At 36.7% G+C, this 24,809-nt stretch overlaps 1 protein-coding gene across 2 annotated transcripts in view; it reads left to right on the top strand.

Moving 5' to 3' along the window:
- Positions 1-24,809, top strand: part of LOC132910479 (glutamate receptor ionotropic, kainate 2-like) — a 153,582-nt gene that overhangs the window by 96,984 nt on the left and 31,789 nt on the right. For both annotated transcript variants that reach the window (XM_060966213.1, XM_060966212.1), the window contains one exon: positions 1,477-1,584. In XM_060966213.1, the coding sequence (XP_060822196.1) occupies positions 1,485-1,584 (100 nt within the window). In that variant the 5' untranslated portion in view covers positions 1,477-1,484. The remainder of the gene's footprint in view (positions 1-1,476; positions 1,585-24,809) is intronic.

Raw genomic sequence — 24,809 nt, 5'->3', positions numbered from 1 at the left:
AATGCGAGAGAACCGGAAGAATGATGAAAGAAATTTGGAATGTGAGATCAAGGGTTTATCCTGGAAAAGGAAGTAAACCACCGGACAAGAAGCAAACGACCGAGGGCAATGTGCGGTCACGTATTTACCCGAAATACTTCGCGATCATTCTGAGCGATCAAACAGGTTTTCACACAGAACGATTGATGCCAGGGAAATCGCGCATTCCATCGACACAAGAGTGCACCGATTTCACTCGAGTTCGAACGCAAACCGTACGTGACAAGTACTCAATGCCTCTTAAATTCGGAAATCAGAAAAATCCTCGAATCGTGAAATCGCGCGCTGTCGTCCACCAAGTCGTACGTTCTTCCGCTTCTGCCTTCGTGTGTGAAATTTTATAGACCGATTTAGAACACAAAGAAAAACTGAGATTTATTTCTGAGATTTACCAGAAACAAATTTATTAAAACCAGGAGATAATTATTATTTCCTATTTGTCTTGCAGAAAGTGTAGCTATCGAATGTTAAAATTAATTATTCACGGATAAATAATTGTACTGAGAAATTTTAATCATAATAATATTCGTTGTACCTTTACAAATCTTGCTCGAATTGAAGAAAAATTAAAATATTGAAATTAGTTCTTAAGATCTAGGAATCGTTAGTTATATTGTATAAATTTAGATTTTTCACATATTCAAGTATTTGGACGTGGATTGCTAGAAAAATTAACAAAAAGTGTTAGAAAGAAGTAGAAGTAATTGTTATATTAATAAAATAGGTATTTGCCTGACATATCAAAGATTATACTACTTAATCGCATAAATACCTTTATTTAATAAAGGTTAAGATTCAAAACTGTATTTTTGAAAGTGAGTAAATAATAACTGAAATTCATTCGCATCCGTAATTAGTTCACATTGAATTACATAATTATCGATACAAAAATACAACACATAATTATCTGAAAATATAATATTCATAACTTTATTAAAGTTTCAATAAATTGGTCAGGTACTTCTTTAATATTTTTACCACCTACCAAAAAAAATGACAATTTTCAGTTCTATCTCTAAAAACTTTTGCTCAAATAGTTCGAGCAAAAAGATCGAACAAACAAGTGAGAAAACAAAATAAGAATACGTAAATCATTACAAGAATCATTACAAGATTTAAATAGCGGATATCAACTTTTACTTCAAAATAGCAATTGTACCTGACGCTATGTTTTTCTGCAGGTCCTTTCTCGCTAAAAACTCTGTTGTGACGTTGCAATGAAAAACGATTTTACGTTGAATGAAATGTAACTCTCATGACTAGTTGCAATAACTGTCTACGAAACACACGTTCGTTGCATCAGACGAATCTAACCTGTCGAGAAATAGCATAGTTTTGCAAAATATTTAGTTTAACATTATATTGCACTACTAGAAAAAAAAATAGTACTATCTCCAATTAATTTTCCACTAATTATTTAATATGTGTTTTCCTTAGATCACAAAATGGCTGTTAGCGTGGATTCAAAATGTGCTGCTGTCATCATCATCGCTTTGTTGACAGTAGTTCCAAGAACTCACGGTGTACCGCGTACAATTAAAATTGGTAAGTAACAAAAACAAAAATCTAAATATTAACGAACTTAATCCAATCTAATTTCTCGTCAACGTATTTTTCCATTGAAGTTATTTACCCGTATCTCGATGAGAACTATTACCGAATCTACCGCGTTCCGAGAATTCCAGTAACGGCAGCAATTTGCAAAACAGAACCTCTCAAAAAAAGGAGTACGCGAAAAATCTACGACAAAATGTCACTTTCGACAAAAACACCGTGTGCTACAAATTTCGTGTCGAGCAAAAGGTAAACGAAGAAGAAAAATAGAACATGCGCGGGTGCAAATTAAATTTCTACCAGTGTCGAGACAAAGCATCCTCCCTCCGTCCTCTATGTGCTCCTAAAAAAGATGAACGAACACACAGAAAAAATTCTCGTTTTTTCCAAAAGAACGAGGCGGCGTAAAAATATTTCTGCAATAATCGTAACCACTTGTCTACGTACTTGTGTTCCGAACAAAAGACGCGACACCTTTCAGTTCCAGTATAAGATCAAACAGTAAAACAGGGAAAGAGAGTTTTTTCAGTCAGTTCATTTCCATCCAATGCAAATAACTCGTCGAACGAAATGTACGTCCGATAGCGGGCGGATCGGGGAGGGGCAAAACGTAAATTGCACGTGTCCCAACGTGACCGCACACTAGAACCGCAAGCACACCGACGGTGTTTGCACTTTATAGGCGTATTACACGACTGCTCTCACGGAAGTCACGTACGTGGCCGCAGGTTACCGAAGAAGTGCGCGTTTGTCATGGCGCCGGCTTAGTAGAAACTCCCCTTATGAAAATGCCCAAATATTTAGAGAAGAACGGATGGGTTTCATAAGAGGTCTGTTCTAGCGTATGCAGTAGCTGCATTTACCATGATATGTACACACCGAGCCGCGCACACATTCGTATACACAACCACCATGGTGAATGCGATGCGGACTGGATATTTCGTTGAGTAGCCTCACTGAAAATCCCTCGACATACGTGTAACGCGTATGTACCAGCTGATTCATACGGCTACCGTAACCAAAGAATTCTCTTCTGACAAGGAATTATTTAAAGTTTCTGGTTGAACGATCGAGCAGAATTCTCATTGCCGTCTGCTCTTGCCGGCCCATTTCTAGAACGAAAGGATGTATGTTTAATTAAAATTGAATAGGCTCTCTAAGGTAGTATAAGGCTGTGTAATTAAAGCAGTGGAAATTTGAACTAACTTTGAATTGGAGCATTTGAAAGTATTACGATAGTGTGAATATGTTAATGGAAATTGAGGAAACGTTTGTTCATTTTTAGTATTAATCATGTAATATGGAAAACCATGAAATGTAAGACTGAATAAATTTTTTGAATGTTGAATGATTTTTTTTCTACGTCGGCGAAACGTATTGCTACGATCGAACATGAACTTCCGATATTTGATACGCTTCCCTTTTTCTTGTATCAGGCATTTCCGATATCCGTATGCGTAGCCTAAAAAGCTGCCTCCGAGGAAATCAATTTCGGATCGCCAACTCCCTTTTCTTATCTCGAGTTTGTATTATCCGTTTCATATTCTTTACTTGAAAAGTATTTCTCTTTCGATATAAAAATGATAAAAGGCTACAGTCTCAATTTTTGTGATACCCGCTAGAGTTTCGCTTCAGCGCAGGATTATGGCAGGTTTTTAATGTTACATCTACAATGTATATAATGGAAAATAACCTCTTCGCAGAGATTAAAATTGCCTCGATAGAAGAAAAGCAAAGTCACATAGAGCGCAGTTTAAATAATCTAATAAGCGAGCTTTATTTAAAAAAGTAGACATCATTGTACAATATTTAGACAGAGTACACTGACAACGCCTAATCTTTTCATTCGATGCAACTGAGGATTTGTAGGTTTCGATCTTCAAAATTTCGTATGCAATATTCATAATCGATACAATGAAAATGTCGATGGTAATTACTTGTTAGAAGATACTTAAAAAAAATACAAGCCAATAAAAAGCTATACAGTCATTAATCATCGTCTTCTTAAAATTACGACAGCGTTTCAAACCCGCAGTGACTTGACTATCTCTTTACCTGAGATTATTCTTTGCACCGTGAACCCATCCAATAATTAATTTCAACATTTTTGAGATATTTTAACCGCAATCCGTGATCAAGATAAATAGATGGTAACCACGGACCGCAAATTCGAACAACCGTTTCAACTCCTTGCGTTAAGCGAGGCTGCATTCCGTATGGCTGACTATGAATGGGCCATTCTAGTGCCTCAAGTCGAATCCCATTCATCAATGCAGCGTTATCGAGCGACTCGAGTACAAATAATGAAATATCCTTCGATGATGCACAACCGGCCGAAATGCGCCGCAATAACAATTTATTTTACAACCCTAATAAGCGACACTTGAATTTACAACCAGTGGGATGCAGAAAATTAGAACAGTGATCATTTTTGTTATTATTATCGTTTTAAATTATACATTTTGTCATCTTAAATTAGACAATTCCCAGAATACATGACACATATAGATAAATAATATCGGTATTGCTCCAGATATGGTTCAGTTGATTATCCGTTTCGTTAATACCAGTCATTATAATCGTCCATCATCGAATGCTCGTAGTATACTTGCTGTAGATGGCTATAGTCGCTCCTTAAAAATCATAGCAATTTATTGTATGTGCAAGCTTAATGTAAATGATAATCCTTAAAGACTAGTATTATTGTTAATAGGATTATTAGTAATACTTTATTGATTTTTTTATTAATTATAGTCACTCATCGTTGAATCGGGACTGCGTATAAACGATTATTATTCACCTTCTAAAATTCGTAATATTTTGCTACATTTTTGTACATATTGAGGTGAAATGTTAACATTTGAAAACTAATGTCGTTATTATTATCGATTATTAATAGAATAATAAAGATGTATTATCAGGAAAATGATACATTTTTCTAATTAAAAAGATTTAAACAATTTCGATCAATAACTTGGCAAAATTCCTTAACAAAAGGGCGATATAAATACTTAGAGCAGAAGACTGGACGAAAATATAATTACATATTACATAATTCACGAAATAGATATCCGTCGGAAGATGAATAATTCTTGAATGAACTACGTGACTGGAAATATGTAGGTGGCGAGTATTTATCAATATTTCTTTCGCCCTTTTGTTTTGCCTTCGAAATAATCTACAAATTGAAGCGACACGTGGCGGAGGAACAAGATTGAATTATTAGCGAACAAGACACGTAAGCGTGTCCATACGAGACTAGTTTTCATTGGTTTACGAGCCCCAAGCCAGGCAGCACACGTCTCGCCTTTTCCACTAAAGCCACCGTTGTTCACGAGAATTACTGGTCATTCGAAGGGTGTAAGAAACCCTCGTGGGCGAACCGTGAAAAGTTTCAGCGTGCCAGCGCGATGTGACTATAAATAAGGATTATATTCGCGTACGACGTGTCGCGTGTATAAAATTATACGTCCTCGCCTGCCGTTCGAACAGGCAGCTTTACGGTCTGCTGTGTGTAATTCCATTCGAAAGTAACAAACAAGCGAATCCAGGAACCCATCCACACCGTTCCAAAAGTTTAACCAGTCCTTTCTGACAACGATTTCACGATTTCGTTGTCACATTCACGATACCAGGCTAACGTAGAGTTACCAAATGGGTAGAATTTACCGAATTTAGTTATAAATCTATATATAATAAATGCATGCATAATAAATTATGCCATTGATTTTGTGTAACACTTCGTAGGTATATCACTTACCCATTTAAATATAATTACATATCTTTTACCGCATAAATTAGCTTAAAAGTACAACGAAGGAACCGTAACACACGACACAACGTTCAAAAAATTTGTGAATTTTAGAATCGATAATTCTTATAAATATGGAATAATGAAAGTAGTTAATCATCAAGAAGGTACATCGAATCATCGAATGTGGGAATTGCTTAGACTAAATGTATTATGATATTTTATAGGCAGCGATGTAGTACGTGTATTAGTTATTAATAATGTCTCATAATATATAACAAATTTGAGTTTTCTATACAAAGTTCAAGGTTGAATTTTAAAATATTGGAAGTTGACTGACTCGAATAACCCAATCTACACGACGAAAGAATTCAAAAATTCGTGGCAAAAGAAAAATTTTGCGCGTAGTGCATTTTGAAGCTCACGCTCTTCGATTTCAGCGTGATACATTTTTTATGGTTGCAACGATATTCGAATTCTATTTCGTACGCCGGTAAACAGAACTGTAAAAATACTGCACAGAGATACATACATTTGTAACGCTTTTTAACATCGAACGGGTAAAGTTTTTTCAATCTCCGCATACATAAATTTTGATTTATTTATTCGAAGTGGGGAATATCAAACATAGCTAATATTCGTAACTCAGATTTCTAGCGGAACCTAACCATTTCAGCTTATTCGTTGATTCAGTTGTGTTATTGTTTCACGATGCTATCCCGTGTTGTGTTCACATTTTATTGGAAAATTCAGGTCAACGTATAGTTTATCGTCGTTAATATTTCAACGAGGTGAGTCTCTCGATCGATGAGCCGTCCGAAATTCGATTGAAAATAACGCTTTTTCATGTCAGTGATGATCAAATTGCGGATCTTATTCAGTATTTGTATAATCAATTCTTATTAATTAGGTACATGTTGTACATATACTATATCTTGGAATTGGTTTCAAATTTCATCCATATGATCACGATAGTCGTGTCTCGTTACAGCTAATGACACTTTTAAAACCTGATGCATAACACATACCAGGTGTATCGAAAAAGTAATGGGATTAGTCCTATAGAAATGTTTATATGTCATTTAATGAAAAATGTACATTGTCCCCTTCAAAATAATTCCCCTGAGAAGCTATACACCGCCGGAAGCGGTTCTCCCACTCCAGGGAACAGCGAAGGAATTCTTTTAGCGAAACTGCTTTCAGTTGGTCGGTTACAACCTTTTGGATGTTGTTCACATTTTCAAAGTGGTGTCGTGTTATTAATATTTTTGACTTTCGAAGAAGCTCAAGCGAAAAAATAATAGTGATGTGGATTGAACTGTGAGAAGCGTGAAGGCTGTGCAACCACAAGAATACGTTTGTTGACCAGATTCATTTACAGAGAGTGCAGTGTAAGACGCTGCACGATACGACGCAGTTGCAGATATTTCCACAACGTGTTACTGAAACTTACTTTTATAAAATTCGCTACGAAATCGCTCGTGTTAACTGAATCGAGTTCAGATTAACACTGAAAGCTAAAGTAGAGATACTGCGTCATAAATAGCATCGCAGCATTGATACAACCGGATACCCGAGAATCGAAATCTGATTACTTTTTAGATATATCTCGTATTATATGTTCTATGATAAGCATTGAAACACTTTCATAAATGTATGCACACGTAAATACTTAACAACAAAAGGATACAACTCTCAACAATTCCCGACAGACAATACATACGTGATTTCTATCACGACAAGGTTTGACCATCACTGCACTTTGTCACACCAAAGTTTGCCGCATCGTAAACTTTTTCACCAATACTCTATAAAATGCGACAATTCACCTTATACAGTAAGCAGTCAAAGTATATCTCGGAAACATCATTGAGCTCGTTCATGTTATCAAGCCGTCAGATGTTTATTGATATCGGTATAAAGCAAACAGAGATAGCATAAAGAAAGCACGAGGAAGGGAATCAAGTGAAAAGGAATCACGAGAAACGATTGGAGGAGCGCGTGCGGCATGAGCCAGTCAGCCTTGTATCGTAGAGATCGTCGATTTCCTGTACTGTCGGAGGCTGTGGCTTCGGGGCTTCCACCATCCGGAAGAGACGAGCATCGCGCCAGGTAGCGACTTCCTTTGCCTTCCCACGAAGGCAGACCACTCTTTTCAAGCGCATGCCATCGCGAAAATACCCTTCCTCCCTCAGTAAGTGATTACTTCCCTTTCAAACGTGTAACCGGATCGGGTATGCGTGTGCCACTATTCAATGGAAATAGAGAGACGCCTTTTCATTGGCGTTTCCCGTAGAAAACTGCCCCTCTTCCGCTCTCGTTACTCGTCCCGTTCTAACCGTGAACTTTTGATAACGTTATTAGAAGTTGTTCGCCGGTCGAGCCAACGATTCCAGCTTAGCGAAATGGTTCCTCGTGGTTCACTTGGGAGAAATAAAGTTGTTCACTGGGGAGAAATAAAGAGAAGAAATCGAAGAAACGACGAGACAGAGACAGGATAGCTTGATCGATATTCAACGCTAGATAAAGGTGTGATATATCGTCGCGGTGAATGTGGAAACGGCCTGGATGCTGCTGACACCGGTGACGGACGTCGGTGTTGCTGGAATGACCTGTGAATCCCGGACGAAGAATACGTTTAGAGAAATCCATCGACGAAGCTAATCGTTGATTTCGTCCATTGACTCTTTTGACTCGTTCTTTTTCTATCCGTTCCCTGTTCTTTCTGTAAGAGATTAATGACTTTGTACTATGAACCGAAGAACAGAATGATTTACAGATCTTGCATCTTAAAGGTTCTTCAAAATCATACAAAACCTTCGATAATGTGTGTAAAACGAGCAAAATCTCTGTTGTAGCTCTACAAACGTAATCGCTGTCTAAGCAAAAACTGTTTAACACGTCACAAAAGCAGTGTGAGACATACTGAAAACGTAGAAAATAACGCACTCGCGAGACTTATATGTACAATCCCACGGGGGGTCAAAAATGTTCACCGAAACACACATATTCCAAGGTCCGAAATGTTTAAGGGAATTTCTGTTCCATTTAACTTTCCACAGTAGACTTGTTTCAAATTTTCACAACATCGATGTTCAATTTGAAATTTCAAATATTATTATGTCGTGTTAAAGGATTTTAAACATTTTCCATGTACTTATCAAAATTTTCTGAAGACTTCTTTGTACTAGAAAAAGTTGAAAATTCTTAACCGGAATACCTTCCATGCTGATTACATGGCCCCTCTAAAAATTTTCCTAGCTGCAAGTCGGAACTTTCACCGCGTACAACTTGCCCCAAAGTTTCGCAAAGTTTTTGTTGCATCGTTGCAAGGAGAAAGATAGAGAATACAATTGTTTGGGAACGATACAGACGGAATAGGAGAAGCTGCTGGGAAATATCAAATCGCGAAACTGCCTAACCTTTGGAGACTGAAGTTCCTAATAACAGTTTGGTTCACGCCTGTCCTACAATTTCTCCTCGGGAATTGTAATTGCTCCGTGGAATAATTCACAGGCATTATAGATATCCCGAGGACAAGAGTTGATCATAGCACGCCTAATGAAGGATAATGATTAGTCCAATCACCGGCTATTCATACCGATCCCCGTTACAAAGGGCCTACCTTCACGTAAATCTAACTATGACTCTGTCTACCTATCAAAGCAGTATTTCGCGCTGCATAGCTGAAATTGTTTAACGAGAAAAGTTTCATTCAATTTCGAACCGAAACCATGTCTGTATTTACGCTGTCAGAGACTTTTTCCCTGCGCAATGGAAGCACGAAATTTGTTTCATGGAACACCGCTTCCCCGGAATGGTGAAAGAGGGTGGAATGATTTATTTTTATAACCGGCTAGTTATGCGTATGCAAATGTTTAAAGCGTTTCACTTGTCTGTAACGACGAGAGATGTCGTTAAAGGCGTCCAGAAAATTCTAATAATGAGAACTGGAATTTAATTGTATTTGTTCTCCTCTGCTTCTCTTTTCGTCTCCCTCTTTTCTTCCTTCTTTTCTTTTCTTTTTTTTTTTTTTTTTTTTTACAATTAAATATAACGGTTTGAGAAAAGAAGCAGGGAAGGTGGCAGGAATATGGAGTAACGTCGAAAAATAATATCGTCGCCAGCTTTCATTCTTTTTCATTATAATTCTTTCGCCGATATTATCGTCGAAGGAGATACGGAAGTTCCTCGTTTCGTCTTATATTCTTGCCGCTCTTTACTCCCTTTGCGTCACTCTATTGCGGGCCCGATAATAGCACGGCTAAGCTCGACTTTGTGGATAATAGTTATAAGTTTAATTAAACCAGTCCTTCGTAGCGCAACCCTCCATTCTTCCTCTGGGATATCGTACCGCGCGAAGCGCAGATGATTCCCGTATCAAAGAAGAAAAATTGCAGGACGCTGGGCGTATATTCCCTTCCTCTCTCTCTACATGCTTTCCTTGCCGAGCATTTTCTTTGAAAATTCCGGCAACCATGGCGAATCTACAAAGAAATTTTAATCGCTCCTGAAGCAAAAGATACGCCCTCGATGCTTTATAAATCTTGGTAATCTATACAAAAATAAGGACAACATTGTAGAAAAAACTGTCTATAAGTACAACGAGGAGGAATTAAAGAGACGCGCTTATACCAAGATACACTAAGCTCGATCATTTTCTGTAGAAACACGCTTTCTCCATTTTAATTTCCGGCAAGCTCTTTGTTATAATCATTTTCACATTGCTATGTGGAAAAACTGCACGTTGTATATGTTGTATGTGTGAAAGTATGATTGGAAACCGAGAAAGTTCTACACGAAACGTCCAGAGATTTCAGAGATTCGTATTATCATTATTCTGTTCCTGTAGCGGCACATGCGTCACGGAACGTTTCGATTCGAAGATGCCTCACGTAATTGTTTTGCCACAGAGGATTAACACTGTACGACGCATATAATGTAATAAACAAACTCTGGACAAAGCAATATCGAGGCTACGTGCAACCGTCAACCGAAGCCAAGTTCAAACCTTCCGGTACCCCCCTCCCCTTCCCCGACCAGTATAAATAGACAACCGTGTTCTCCAGACATAGTCAGTCGCGCGAATCAATATCAGTATCGAGTCATCGAGATCATCAGTCAAGCGAATAGGTATAACGAATCAGCCTAACGAATCAGCATAACAATTAGCATCGGTACCGCAGTATCGCGCAATCTTATAACGAATATCATCGAGCGAGCAACGCTTACGATTAATTTTGTATTTTACATTTCAGAATATCTGTAAATATAGTTAACGAAATCAACTCGTCTCGTTATTAATTTAACCAACAACACGTCTCACCGTCCACCACATTGCAATTGGCAGTTTCCTGTCCCTTCAACCACTGTCAAGTGTCATAATTTCAAGTTTCATAATAATCTAAGCCCAAACAAAACTGAACTAATTGAACTGATTGATCTTCGTCAATTTTTCACTTCACGATCATAAAAGTTTTGGATTTGTTTAACACGTTTATTAGTCCCGTAAACGTACGTACCAAAATTAAATTCAGCACGCAAAATCCCTGTTTCTCGCCGTTAAGCTCTTCTCGCAAAACCGTTTCCTCTGGTTGATCCGATAGCAAAATATCGAAAGCCTAATGCGTTGCAGAGCGCGTTAGAACTGGTTCTAGAACCAACCGTGAAACGCTACAACTTTCCAGCAAGGATGTTTCCAACAACAACAGCCTGGTAATCGTTCACCGGTGAAATTTTGCCTGTCGAAAAGAGAAAAATATTGCGCTTCGCTGACACTCGTTAGATATTCATGGGAGTCAGAGTGCGATTCGCGCTTTTTGTTCGTGACAAGCACGTAAGTCGGGACCAGGACCTGTGGCCAGGAAATCGGGATAAGGGTAGAGAGAGAGGGGGGAGGGTGAGAGAAACAGATAGATAGGTAGACAGACAAACAGACAGACGGAGTGGGAGAGAAAGATAAAAAGAGAAGGAAAAAGAAAAAGGAAAATAATTCCGTGAGAAAACATTAATGAGGCTTGAACATTCGCGGACAACGTCGAACGGACTGAACTGAATCTCTGGTCCGATTTTTCAACGTTTGGGCGTCGAAGTTTGAACGAGTGGCCGTTAAAAGGAAATATTTTTCCTCATCTGGGCTTTCCCAACCACGTCAAAGGAGCCTTCAGGAAAAGTGGTAAGGGAGGGAGCGGGGAACAGCGGAAGAATCCGCGAGGGGAAGTAGAGTTTTTCCAACGAATGAAATTAAACGACTCCCGGAGAAAGAGCTCGTTTAAAAGCGTATTCGCCGTGGTATTTTCGAGCGGATGAAAAAGGGGCGGGAGTGGCGGCGAGGATTTTTTCGAGGACACGGTAAAAGGCACCACAGACAGCCGGAATGACAACCCTTCTGGTCAGGTTCAAGTTTTCTCCTTAAAATAACATCAAACCAGTGTTAAACTGCGAGAACGTGATTCGCTTGAAAAATTGTTGTTTACACAGTATAAGCGTTCGTTTTGATTAATTTTGTAAGAAAGATAATTCCACGTTTTGATCTGTTTAATTCAAGAGCTAAGAAATGCTTAACTTGCGAACTTGAGCTTCTTCTTCATTATGAAGTTTGTATCTTAATCTTTCATCTGCATACTGATCGCTTTCGAATAAGTAATCTTAAGTAACTTTTCCATTTTTTCTATGTTTTTCCTTAAATTTTGCTCTGCTTAAATAAATTGAGGTAACACGTGACAATAAAAAAAATTCGTTGATACTCTGGAAACTTGGAAGAGTATACAAGAATTTCGGAGGATTTTTTAGGGCACAAAAACCTAAAAAGGAGACAGTATGGACTTAAACGACTCAGTATACAGACGACGTCAGTAAAAATAAGGTTGCAGAAGGAAGGTTAAGGATCTTATTAAAAGTAAAATGGTATTCAAAAATAAAGGTGTTTTAAAGAAATTAGTTAAACGGCCTGTTTAATATAAAATTCCAAATAAAATTCCAAAAGCCATAATTGATCAGATTAGATTTTGAAACATTAAACATCGATGGTATATTTTGACACTGAACTTAAAACGTTTCCGAAGAAAAGAATTAGTCAGTCTGATTTCAGAATATCTCAATTGCCTTGTGAAATCAAAATTCATACCATAAAAATAATATTAGAGCCGTAAGGAATATTAAAATTCCAGACAGCTCTTCAATCAAATTATTACGTTTAATTCCTCGACAGGATATGTCATTTTGATCTTTCTTCACATTACATCATACAACGATCTGCTTCATACAGGTATATCGTTAACGAAATTCTTTCATTTCTTCAACTGAATGAACATCACCGCGTTGAATTATAACGTTTTATTCTTTTCCAAGGCGAAAATCGTCCATTAAAGAGCAGCCCCTAGCGAATGCTGGTTTGTTTACCGCACTTAATTTCTCTCAGGCGATAGGGAACGAGCAATTATCCAAAACGTTCTTTCCGATCCGCGCTAGATGACGCAAACCTCACGCAGTAAATCAGCGAAAATAATTGGACGATCGACGAAAACCGAGCAACATTGCCTCTTTAAATCTATGTTGCCGAATGTACTGTTCCAGCAAATGAAAGAGACCCAGCTGGCATCGAATAACAGATGTTCGTTGAACACGTTGATAGGCAAGCAATAAAAATTCGAGTTACAAAAGCTGTCGAAGTTTCGCCGAGGGTATTTAATTGCTGGAGGTAAAACAAAGCTCATTTTTTTTGCTTCGTGATTCTTCCTTTTATTCGTGCGATTCTTTCATTTATCGCTGAATGTTTTAAGCATGAAGCGAACCAATGAATAGAGCTAAGCGATCCGTCATAGAATAATGAGGATACTCTCTCGTTATTTATTCCAACACTTTGAAGCAGATCTACATTTTACTGTCTTTTCTCTCGACTCAATGCTTTTTTGACTTTCGATACAGAGATAAATATAGTGCATAGCTGTTAATTCTTATGCAAGCAACCAACATGACAATAAATAACAAACGAATAAATTAGTTTGAAATTTTGGTATTTCAAAGGTTTGCATAAATTTCGATGTAAATATGTCCGAATAATGTGAATTCAAAGTGATTTTACGCTATTTTTATTAAAAAATAACAAATTGATAGAAGCAATGTAAGAATCTGTACTCGAGTACCTGGTTGTAGATACTAATATTAATACTGGGTTATTTCATAAGTGCATAATACTGTTTGCGTACACGTAAAATGGATGTAAGTTTAAATGAAAATTGTTATTATCAGAATTTTATAAAATTGGAATAGAAAACTTCAAGATAAAGAATTACAAATAATACGGAAAGATCCTCGCTTATCAATTGCCAACAGATAATTCTTTATTTTCATTTATTATACGTTTCATTTAGTATCAACGATAATATTACTTACGAAATGACCTGCTATGAACAATACCATCGAAAACAACGACGTCATTTGAAAGTTCTTTAACCAAGTATTTCGACATCTTTTTATAAAATTTTCTTGGTAAAGGTTTCTTTCGAATGGTATAACGATCAAAGATAAAATTCTTCGAAATAGTCAACGCCGTTTTATTCGATCGTTTAAGGGGGTACGATGCTGTCCAAGATTATTTCACAAATGATAATCGAGATTATGACCGCTTTAAAAGTTTATGTTTAAAGTAACATGGCTTTTCTCGCTGATACTGCGACTTTCGTGACTTTAACGTCTCTCTCTATTTGCAACATTTCGCTAATGAGATACCGACTGGGATTACGAGATTGCGTTGATTCTTCTTCATTTCAGTAAGAAAAATATCTAAATACTTATTTTACATTTGTTTGAGCATGTCTCAAAGTTTTAAAAGTTATCTAACGATGAAATTCAATCGAATATATGTATACTTATAAATTATATAAATTATACGAGTTATTACCAATACACTAGTTTCTTTTCCATATTTATAAAGCGTTTAACTTGTAGAATAAGTGTCATAGAATTTGAATATGTAGTAGCATAAGTAATTCTTCGATATTTAGAATAATTGAATCTCAGAAAATTAATATTTCAACTTCGAAAGACAAAAGGCTATTGATTCGCAGATTTTACATTTCATTAACATTTGTATACAATTGCCAAAATCGAATAAAGTGTCTTGATACTTATAAGCGGTAACGTAAAAGTACATATAGTTTGTTTTTCTTGCAACATACATAATGCGTTCTTAGCTTTAGCTCTAAAGATCTATCACGATGTTTCTATTGCTATCACACGACAGTAAATTTCCTTCCAGAAGGAAAAGTCTCTTTAAGAGGACGCTCGTAAAAAGTCACGAGGAATTTTCACAAGCGGTCGCACACAGGACTTGCGACTCTCTCTGTCGATGCTTGCTTATTTTTCTATTAAAAGATTCAAGGTGGACACGGTTAGTAACATTGGGTTACGAGGCCACGCTCTATACCAGTCGAATACTGTTGAATTTTAATGTAGTTATAAATAAAGCAGGCACAGGGGATGATTATCATAGGCAACTGCACCCACTGCCACAGCAACCGGTGCGACTATCCCACATAATAACCATCCATGTTTTACAATGTGCGCCATTGTAATGTTGTTTTAATTGATGAAATATTAAATGAATCGGTGTACTAATACGAGATTATATTATCTCGAGCTGCTAGCCACGGTTGCCAGCAACCATATCAATAACGTGCTATTTCATGGTTTTTCGTTGACGATCCGAAATGATTCCATAAAGAGGCCGGTTGAAACGTTGATGCGTCGTTAAAACGCGTTATGCAATTTTCGTCGTGGACAAATTGTAGGATTAATTAGCAATTCGAAACGGCTAAGTGGTAACGGCGAGATTTCCAAATGTTGTGCATTCGGAAAAAAACATCGGACCAAAGTGTGCTGTTTGAATATTCGTTAAATCTTGTTAATAGTTCGTCTATATGTTTATTATTTGCTCACAAATTTCTGTAGCGAGAGTGGGAAAACATAAAAGAACCAAGAAAAGAAAATGGGAGTAAAGATATTTCCAGGCTGCTCCATTAATTTATCACAGAATAATTAACTCGTTATATTGTTAAAGATTTTAAGCTTAATTAGGTTGAAATACATAACCAAACATTATCACTGCGAATTTATATGGATTTGTGTGAAATTAAAAAATCCCAAATTTCTTTAATTGCATTTATGAAAGTATGATTTTACATAAACATCCACAGTGCGATTTTCGTAGACAATAACAAACGGAACAATAGAATTAGAGTACAAGAAATCTTGAAAGCCAACGAATAAAGACGTTTCTATGTACATTTAATCTGTCTGCGTAGCCAGGCGAGATTCAATCTACGAAATGTCTGTACAGGATTTATCGAATTATACAAGCGGCCACTCTCAGCTACCCCTTTTGAATAGCACGCGAAAGGTTCCGGTCGATTGGGTACTATCGATTCGACGATCTGGGCTGAGACCAGCGGGATACGCCGCGTCGGCTTTATTTTATTTTTCATATACAAGCTCTAGAAATCCTGTGAAAGGCAACGAGAACGCCGTTAAGACCTCAAAGTAGCCCTTTTACAGACGCAACTCCCGCTTAATGCGCCGCGACACTTCGGGCTAGTTTCACTTCGTTGGCCACGGCGATGCTTTCAACCGTCCTGGACCATTATCCGGTACTATTAACAGCTTTATGCAAATTTTGTTTGCCACCGACCGACAATATAGACGAGAGCAAGCGGGATGGGTTCGTCGTTGGTAGTTGAATGTCATCAATGCTTGTCGGGATTTCGCGGAGAATTCGAAGATTCCGTGTTTTATAGAATACTAACCAGACTACTAACCATAATACTAATAATAAAAACGTAATGTGCTTTCGTTAACAAGTTGAGAATATATTTCACGGAATAAATTGCTCTGATACCCATCTTGCAGTGATAACTTTTATTTCATGGGAAAATAAAATACACCAAATTAAGCTATTATACTAGCAATTCAATAATAATTAGTTTACTGACTTCAAGTTTACCAGTGTTTATAATCAGTGTATTTGTAGATAACTGTCGGCCGATCACGTCACGTGGCATGCGTAGAAAATCGTCAAACCGAATATAACAGTTAATCTGCTAATTTGTATCGTGGTGGAAGGAAATTTAATATATCGAAGGAGTGTGTGTCTCGATGCAGTAGTTTTCAGAAAAGTTTATAGTAAATTTTTAAAAGTCGCCGTCTAGCCATTCTGTCCATGTAAATACATTGGCCTGGCCTGATCTTCTGCCGTAGCGCACAAGGCATGGATTTACTCCAAAGTCTTATTGATAAGACCATTAGCGAAGTCTCAAATGAAATGTACTTCCCTTTCTTTTCTTACTTATCCTTATCTTATACTTACTTCCTTTACCTCTGTTTTTTAAATCCAAGCTTCTGCATTCAACACCATTTCTGAAAGAGAAGAACCGCAATTTTAATAAAAAGGTATTGAAGTATTGTTTTAATTAAAAAGTTTAGATAAAAGAATAGCACATGGAAGGTTAAACTTGAAGTCTTTTTTTAATATCGATATTTTTCTGAAGTCACGTTTCGATGTAAAATGGGAGAATACAAGCAAAGTAAGATACAAGCTTCGTGAGGGGCGGAATTGAAATGCGTATGAAAACGCTTCGGCTTTTCACCGTTGTTAAATAAAATATGAAATATAAAAATTGGCAATGTATAAGTTAATACGTAGTGGAATAATTGGAAAGTTTAATGGAAGGAAATTTGTTCCCAGGAGGCAGGATGCGACAATGTTTGATAAACTTTTATTAAATGCCTTTTAAAAGCAACAAGTGCTGTCTCGTTTATTGCCGACGATTTATTTGGCCCCCTCTCTCAGTATACGCGAAACAATTCACTTTTTGTTTGAATGAATTTCAATAAAATTTATACGCGACGTTGCTTCCAATGTTTATTGGCTCATTCGTGCAACTGTTGAAAAAATTTCAATTAAAACGGGCCGAGATAACAACTTCACATATTGACACCCTCTTCCTACCCAGATTTCTTCACCGGAATAATTCTTTCGTTCTATTAACAACTCTTTTATTAAATGAACCATATTTATTTTAATTCTTGTGAAAAACGAACAATAACTCTTAGCGTTTTGTTTTATTATAATTGAACATCGTTGAGTGAGTTCGCGAATAAACAGAATTACTGTGAACAAACTTCATTAAATACGGCTATGAACTCAACTTGATTCCCCACGGCGAACGAAAGGTGCTGTAGAACTTAAGCAACTCAGCTTTACAGGGATTCAAAGACGACCGCACGTTGGAGATATCAGGAAACCTGAAATGGTGAATTCCATTACAAACGATTCACTGTGTTTATAGTATCGACACATACAGATTACAACTCATAGAATTCAGCGTAGAAAATTCGTAACCGATACAGTTGCGTAGTGTAAAATAAATGATTCGAGATTTCTGAAATACGACGTGTCTACAAAACGTGGATCTTGATATAAACGATCTGATTCCAGCGGATTTGATATAGAATATCGTAGTTCTACAGAACTCGATTTTCTCGATATCGAACTTCTAAAACTCAATATCTATGATGGCGAGAGTCAGTGTGTTACGGTAGGTTTTGAATAGTACGCAGAATGCCGTAGGATAGAAGCTGAGTTATCATTCCATGTTTCCAAATGTTTACAGATTTTTAACATATTATAATTTTAAGATTTGTTTGATGTACTTTAAGATCGAACAACTACTCATATAATATCGTGAATATAACAGTACATATAATATTACTTATTTTTTCATTGAAATATAGCACTTTTCACTGCCCTTAACTATCCTTGAATCCTGTGCAAGACAAAATGAAGCTTCATATTGCTTAATTTTCTTATTTATTATTCGTTCATCAACGAACTGATCGGCACTATAATAGACAATTAATCACCAGTTAGCAAATAAATAAACTCTCAAACTATAGTTCTGATCCAAATCATTATCTTCTCCATTCCTCGTTATCCGATTCGCCCTTTGTTTCTCGTCTCGCGGCGAGACAGGCGTCAGCTCGATGTTCGTCAAACCGGCGCGATTGAACCTCTCGTCTAGCGTTAACTTGCCTTGGTTCTCGATTAAATTCTGCCGTACGCGGTGGGTACGTCGACTTGGAAACTCAGTAATCTACGCCCGGATAAGGGCTTAGCGAAACAGAGGACGAGAGCTCAAAGGGGATGGAAGAAGGAGCGGCCGGCACGTCGCTTATCCGGACGTGTAATGAACTGGCCACACCGCTAGTCCGCGCTATAGTGACAAAGCAACAATTACATGCCATGGATCTAATTACTCGACCTATTATTCCAGCTGTTTCTGAAATAAGCACGATCGCGGCTTTGATCATCCTCGTCGCGACCCTTTCCTCACCGAAAAATACACCAGTGATATATTTTAAAGGTCACAACAATAACATATTTAATATTTAGGATGTATGTTACCGACGATATGTAAAATGCAGGCATTTTATATAACGTCTAGAAAATCTATAGAATACCATAAGTGAAACGATAAAGTATGAAACACTTATATTTCACACATTTCTTGGACATTCTACGAACTGCCAAAAGGCAAACCGATAGAAAAATTCTCGTCTCAAATACGTTTTTATAATTAATGAAGATTTTGAACTATTTTTCCTTATAAATGTAACCGACGCTCAGTCTTAGTTTCCGAGATATTTGCAAAAGACTGTCCGTACTATTACAGTGAATTTTGTCTATAATTGTACTACTGTAACAAGGTATTTGTGAGAGTTGGTAGCTGGTCGCATTAAGGCGACCGGCAACCAATTCTAACTTATAACGCATAACTGTCACGAACGTACAATTATAAGTAGAATTTACTGTAGTAGTATCGACAGTGTTTGCCGAATATTTGAAAAAGTAATACCAAGCGGAGTTATATGTATAGGATACAGTTCTTTAGAATGTTAAGTTTTACAAGATGTTTCAATTTTATCAAAATGAGTCAAGTGTATTCTTTTATGTGCAGTTCTCGTCCTTTTCTGTTATTTTTTCAGTAAGAAAATCCTGTACTTTGTATTTTAATTCTTTGTACTTTACTTCTTTCATTGCCATATACTTTGTTTTTGCTACATATCTTTTCAATGAAAATTTTTCCATATCTCTCTTCCCATTTGCCTAAACATTGCTCGTCGTTCTGTATAATGCCTAGGTACACAGCGGCACATGAGCTAGAGGACAATTCAAATCATGTTGTTTTGCCTCGGAATATCAATATCGTTAAGACACACATAACGTAATAATAAATATACTCCGGGCTAAACAATGTCGCCGATACGTGCAACCGTCAAGCAAAGACGAATTTGAATTTTCCAGTTCTCCCTCGACCAGTATAAGTAAACGGACGCGATCGTAAGCAGTTACAGCCAGTTATCTATCAGTTATTAGTTAGTCGCGTGAATCAGTATCTATCGAGTATCGATCAGTTATCAACGAGCTATTAGCGATCTTATTTTGCGACTTACACACTGTCTTAGAGAATCCGTTAGTACGAGCATCTTTGCGAACAGTAACTGTATTTATTTATTTAACATTTTAAATATACTTGACGGTTTCAACGACGAGCAATCTCGTCTAATAAATCTCACGATCAACCATCCTCTACACATAAGCTTCCACAGGTTTTATATACAATGCCTAAGGAAAGTATAAAATATATTAAAATAACACAGGCATTTCATGCTTTGCCTGAAAACGACATGCATTCTATGCACTTCTTAGACATGATATGTACAAAATACCAGTATTTTACACATTGCTGCTAACACGTATACTACTGACTTACGAAAGTTATACTTGAATATTTACTATAAAAAAATTTCCATGGATATATCATGCGTGTTACGTACAATATTTTGCAATTCCATTAGCACATCAAACGTCTTGAAACGTTACGGATTCATTTTATTTGTTAACACGAAATCAAGATTATAGAAATTCTAGGATCACCGCGGGGTTAAAAGACAGCAGAAATCACATTTGATTTGTTTAATTCAGAGTAACCGCTATGTTTGAAAGAAGCAAATAAAATTTAGCCCATTTTGTCAAGCTGAAACAAGATTTATGAGTCCATTGTTTAATAAATGAGTTTCTTTCAGGGTGATTATCATTGTTAGTGGAAATTGACGGTGACATTAATCTTTTCCTGTGACAGTTTTTCCGAGAAGTAATTAAAGTTTTTTACATATTCCCCATAAAAAATCATTGCGATATAAAATGAATTTTCACGGGTTGATGAATAAAGATGATCAAATAACGGTGTCTTATCGGATTCTAATGGTCGAAGTAGTTTCACGCGAGTCGAAAGTTCTCTCGGTTAAATTTGCTGCGACCCGTTCAGATAGCGGCACGAATTTTCATAATTTCCGTTCCCAAACAATTACACAGCAGTTATGAAGTGTGCGCGAAGCTAGAAGCACGAAAGCTTCGTGCAGAGCAATAACGTCCGCGTTCGGGGCTTTGTGTGCTTGATTTTCCATCTAACAGAAGATACCATTGGCTAGCGTATGAACGAGTGCGCGGTTCAACTAGTGTCCTGCGGAAATTAACTTCCCCGCGATTTGACCGAGTTGAACTAAGCAAATCCCGCAACTATACTCCATTAGAATTACATCATACAGCTTCCTGCTTTTTGTATAGCAAGTAGTTTCTTCTCTTTCCTTTTTTAATGCAACGTATAACGAATTTTTAAGATTTAAAGTAAACATTTCTTCCTTGTTAATTCAAATTCATTAATATTTTAGTTGCTTTAATCAATAAAAAAATTGTAACAGGGAAAAACAGTGGTTGAACAGCGATATGAATAATTCTAATCTTTGACTTTCTCCTTCGAAATCACTTTTTTCGAATTTTCTATATTGTTGATATTTGTTGAAGCAGAATTACATTTCTTTTTTTATTCACAAATCAGTGAATTTTTTTATTCGTATAAAAAATAGTATAGAAAATGACATAGTTGTGTTTGAGAACAATTAATTTAACAGATATTTTCTGTTTGATTCTGTAAAAATGATGATATCACAAGATTATATGTAGTAAAATTTGTTGTCCTTCTATTATTATTTTAAAGTAACAGAATTTTCAGCTGAGTCTGAAATGTTAACGATTTATAGAGCAATATGTAGAGGAGCATGTTCGTAAGAATAATTCTCAAGATACCAGACGTTATGATCTGAAGTACTCTCCGAAGTACGTATAGTTAAGCTTAGCAATTATTAAGCAGTTCGTACAAGTGCGAACAATTCTCCAGCGTAGAATGGAGATGACAAGCATGTTAGGCAAAATCGAGTTCGTAGTTGAAGTTTAGTTTCGAGTAAAACACGCGTGTATATAAGTTCTCATAAAATTTTGCGAAGAAGTTCTAATATTAATTCATAACGTTATTGCCTTCTTATTTACCTATGATACAAATTTTTTAATTCGTATGTTACTAAGTAGTCTACTCAAATTTGACAAACAATTAAGTGCAAGTTACCGGTGCTAATAAATTTAGTTAACAGTAATATGTCAGGGGATTAAAACGAGTAAAGTTTTAACAAGAGAATTTTATGAGCTGCAAGTCGGATGATTCTTTTACTCGATGCCACGTCATAAAATTGTAAAAAATTGCTTATCAATAAAAATGTACAATTTACGACTTGTCACTTGTCGATTGACTAATATTGTTAGTACACTGCAGATATTAATTGATTTATGGAAAACTGAAATATACAGAAACTGGAAAAGTACACAGAAATATGTACAACAATATGTAAAAGCATCAAAAATATTCAAAGAGTAATGACAAATTTGAATTTGTATAAGCATTAAATAACAAGAAACAGATGATGCAATTCAAAATTTAAGGTGTTTGCGAACGTATGTAAACCTTAAATTACCATTTTCATGAAAACGACGTCGCTCGTGAAGGCAATGGCATTTCATCAAGAAGTTTAAAGTAGTGTAAGTCGACGCCAGCAGCGACAGCTAAAAGGCGTCTCGCTTATTTTCAATTTCTTCGACCACCTCCGGCTGGAACGAAAAACGGCCAACCGTATGAGGACGTGAGACAATTTTCTTAGAAAACTTCCGTATAGTTCTCGCTATCACCAGAGGGCTGTACGTACAACTGAAACGAAGGACTATGCCATAAAGGTTGCCGTTAACTCTCTGCTCGTTCAGGAAGCGATGTAGTTGCAATTTAATGCAGTCGTAAACCCACCGGCTCCGCAAATTATTAACTTGCATCGTAGATTATGTATCAGAGGTAACAAAAGATCCGTATCCTTTGGTCGCTTTCCGCCTTTGTGTCTCTGGGACTGACCTGTCTTCTATAATCTTCAGAACGATACTTGCGCAAAACACTTAAAAATCTTTTACAAAATAACCACTTGCAAACTGTCCTACGATACAGCAAGATTAAAACGTCTTAAATCATTTTACACTCCTTTCGTCAGGCGAAATAAAATATATTAAAATAAAAATCAGAGATCAAAAAGGAAAATCTAGTATCACTTATACACAAAGTTTCTTCTTTTCATTAACACGTTTATAAAATATGGTGACACGTGTGAAGCAGTATCGTCGTTTCCACGAAACTTTATCTCCACGTGCGAACTCTTGAGCCAAGGTTGACAGCAGTTCACTTTCTTCTGTTGAAGTTTTTCTTGCACTTGAACGAAGCCAGATCCTCTTAATGACTCGTTACTTTCTCCCCTGTATACGCAACGTGACACTAGAAAAGGTATAACTTCCTCTCCTCCTGAAAGCCATTTGTCTTGTGCGAAGCGCCTAAAGTAATCAAACATCGTCATCGTCTTCTTTTTTAAGCTACTATATGTACATGTTTAACACATATATTTAGACACACAAAGGAATGCAATCAAATCAGTCGATCAGAGATTTTTGTCACTTTTGCGGAGATACCCTTCTAATAATTAAATTTTGGTCGATTTTTGCAACGAATTAAAGTGAAATAAACGACAAGAGAGCGCGTTTCGAACCGCAAATGCGGACCGGATACTGACCGCAAATATTTTCATCGTAGGTTCAATCGATTTAACGAGGGTCGCGCATTCACCGGAAGCTGATGACCTGCATAGAAATACATACAGATATACGTATAGACGATATATCGGATGTGGTCGATTTCCATAACAGAGATGGCGAATCACGTTGTAGATATTGATTATTCGATTTTTCGAGACGCTGCTCCGGATGGAATAATATTGTTCCGTGGATGAAAAAACAGCCAGGACCTGTGTCAACCGTGACACCAAGATCCATCCGCGTTTACGCAACGTATCAACCAGGACACAGGCGAAACTAGAATGGAGAAAAAACGCGTGATTTCGTTTCGTAGTTGGCGGTTCGTACGATGTTTGCTCCCCTGTATTTATTACATACACTTCCCGAACGCGCGTCTTTCCTTTTTTGTTATTCCGTACGAATATTCCGCTTAATTAACGCGGCGAATGAAAACAGAAAAAGAAGAAAAATGAAACTCATGTTTGGAATGTTTAATTACTGAATAACATTTTAATGAAGGCTGCGACTTCGTACGGACGCCTTGGCATAATAAAATTTTAATTTCTTCGTCTTATAAAGTAAGTTAGAAATTTTTATTTTCTTTCGTTTTGGTTGCTCGTGTGTGCGACGAATTATTATTGTAAAAGGAAGAGGGAGAACAGAACTTCTTGTTCGGAAGAGAACAATAATTTAACAAAATTTACTATTTAAGGCGGTATAACCAAGTTTGTCCTCGTGTATTTTGTAGATTTCGTGGTTTGTTTTCGAAACACGGTGGCGAGATGCGATTGTACATTTTCTTTAAACGAGATTGCTCTATTTTTCTTGTCCAAATGTTCGCCACATAAAAATACTCTACGAGTATAATACAAAATAATCGCAGGGAGTATTAATATATTCTACAAGAATTAAATTTTGCAAGTGCATTCATCTTAAATAACAATGACTATTCTAACTTGCTTTAACGTATTTCCAATTAAAAGTTAATAAAATAAAATAAGAGATTTATTGTTATTCAATGTAAGCGTGATAGAAAAATTACTACTTTCAGTGATTACAAATAATAACATTATGACGATATCATTACGTATCCATAATATTAAAACAAAAATCGTATGGGTTAATTTAGACTATCGCTTTTTATATGAAATCAGTAGTTATCCTAATACAATATTTATGAACGATTTCTCGATCACTTTCTTTGACACTCCCTCGTCCAATATCGAACTTAATTCGTCTGAATTGCACTATAACCAAGAGAATATCAAGGAGATATGAAGCAACGTTCATAATTGCAAAAAAGTTTGACTGGCACGGAGGATAATTTTCGCAAGACCTGTTGAACGGCGTCAGTCCTCGACAGGTGCATCGGTTGGGGTTCCTAGTCGATTTTTCCCAACCGAATACACGTCACGT

This window comes from Bombus pascuorum, chromosome 9 (assembly GCF_905332965.1).
Source record: "Bombus pascuorum chromosome 9, iyBomPasc1.1, whole genome shotgun sequence".
Classification (NCBI taxonomy): Eukaryota; Metazoa; Arthropoda; class Insecta; order Hymenoptera; family Apidae; genus Bombus; species Bombus pascuorum.
This window is presented reverse-complemented; position numbering and strand designations above follow the sequence as displayed.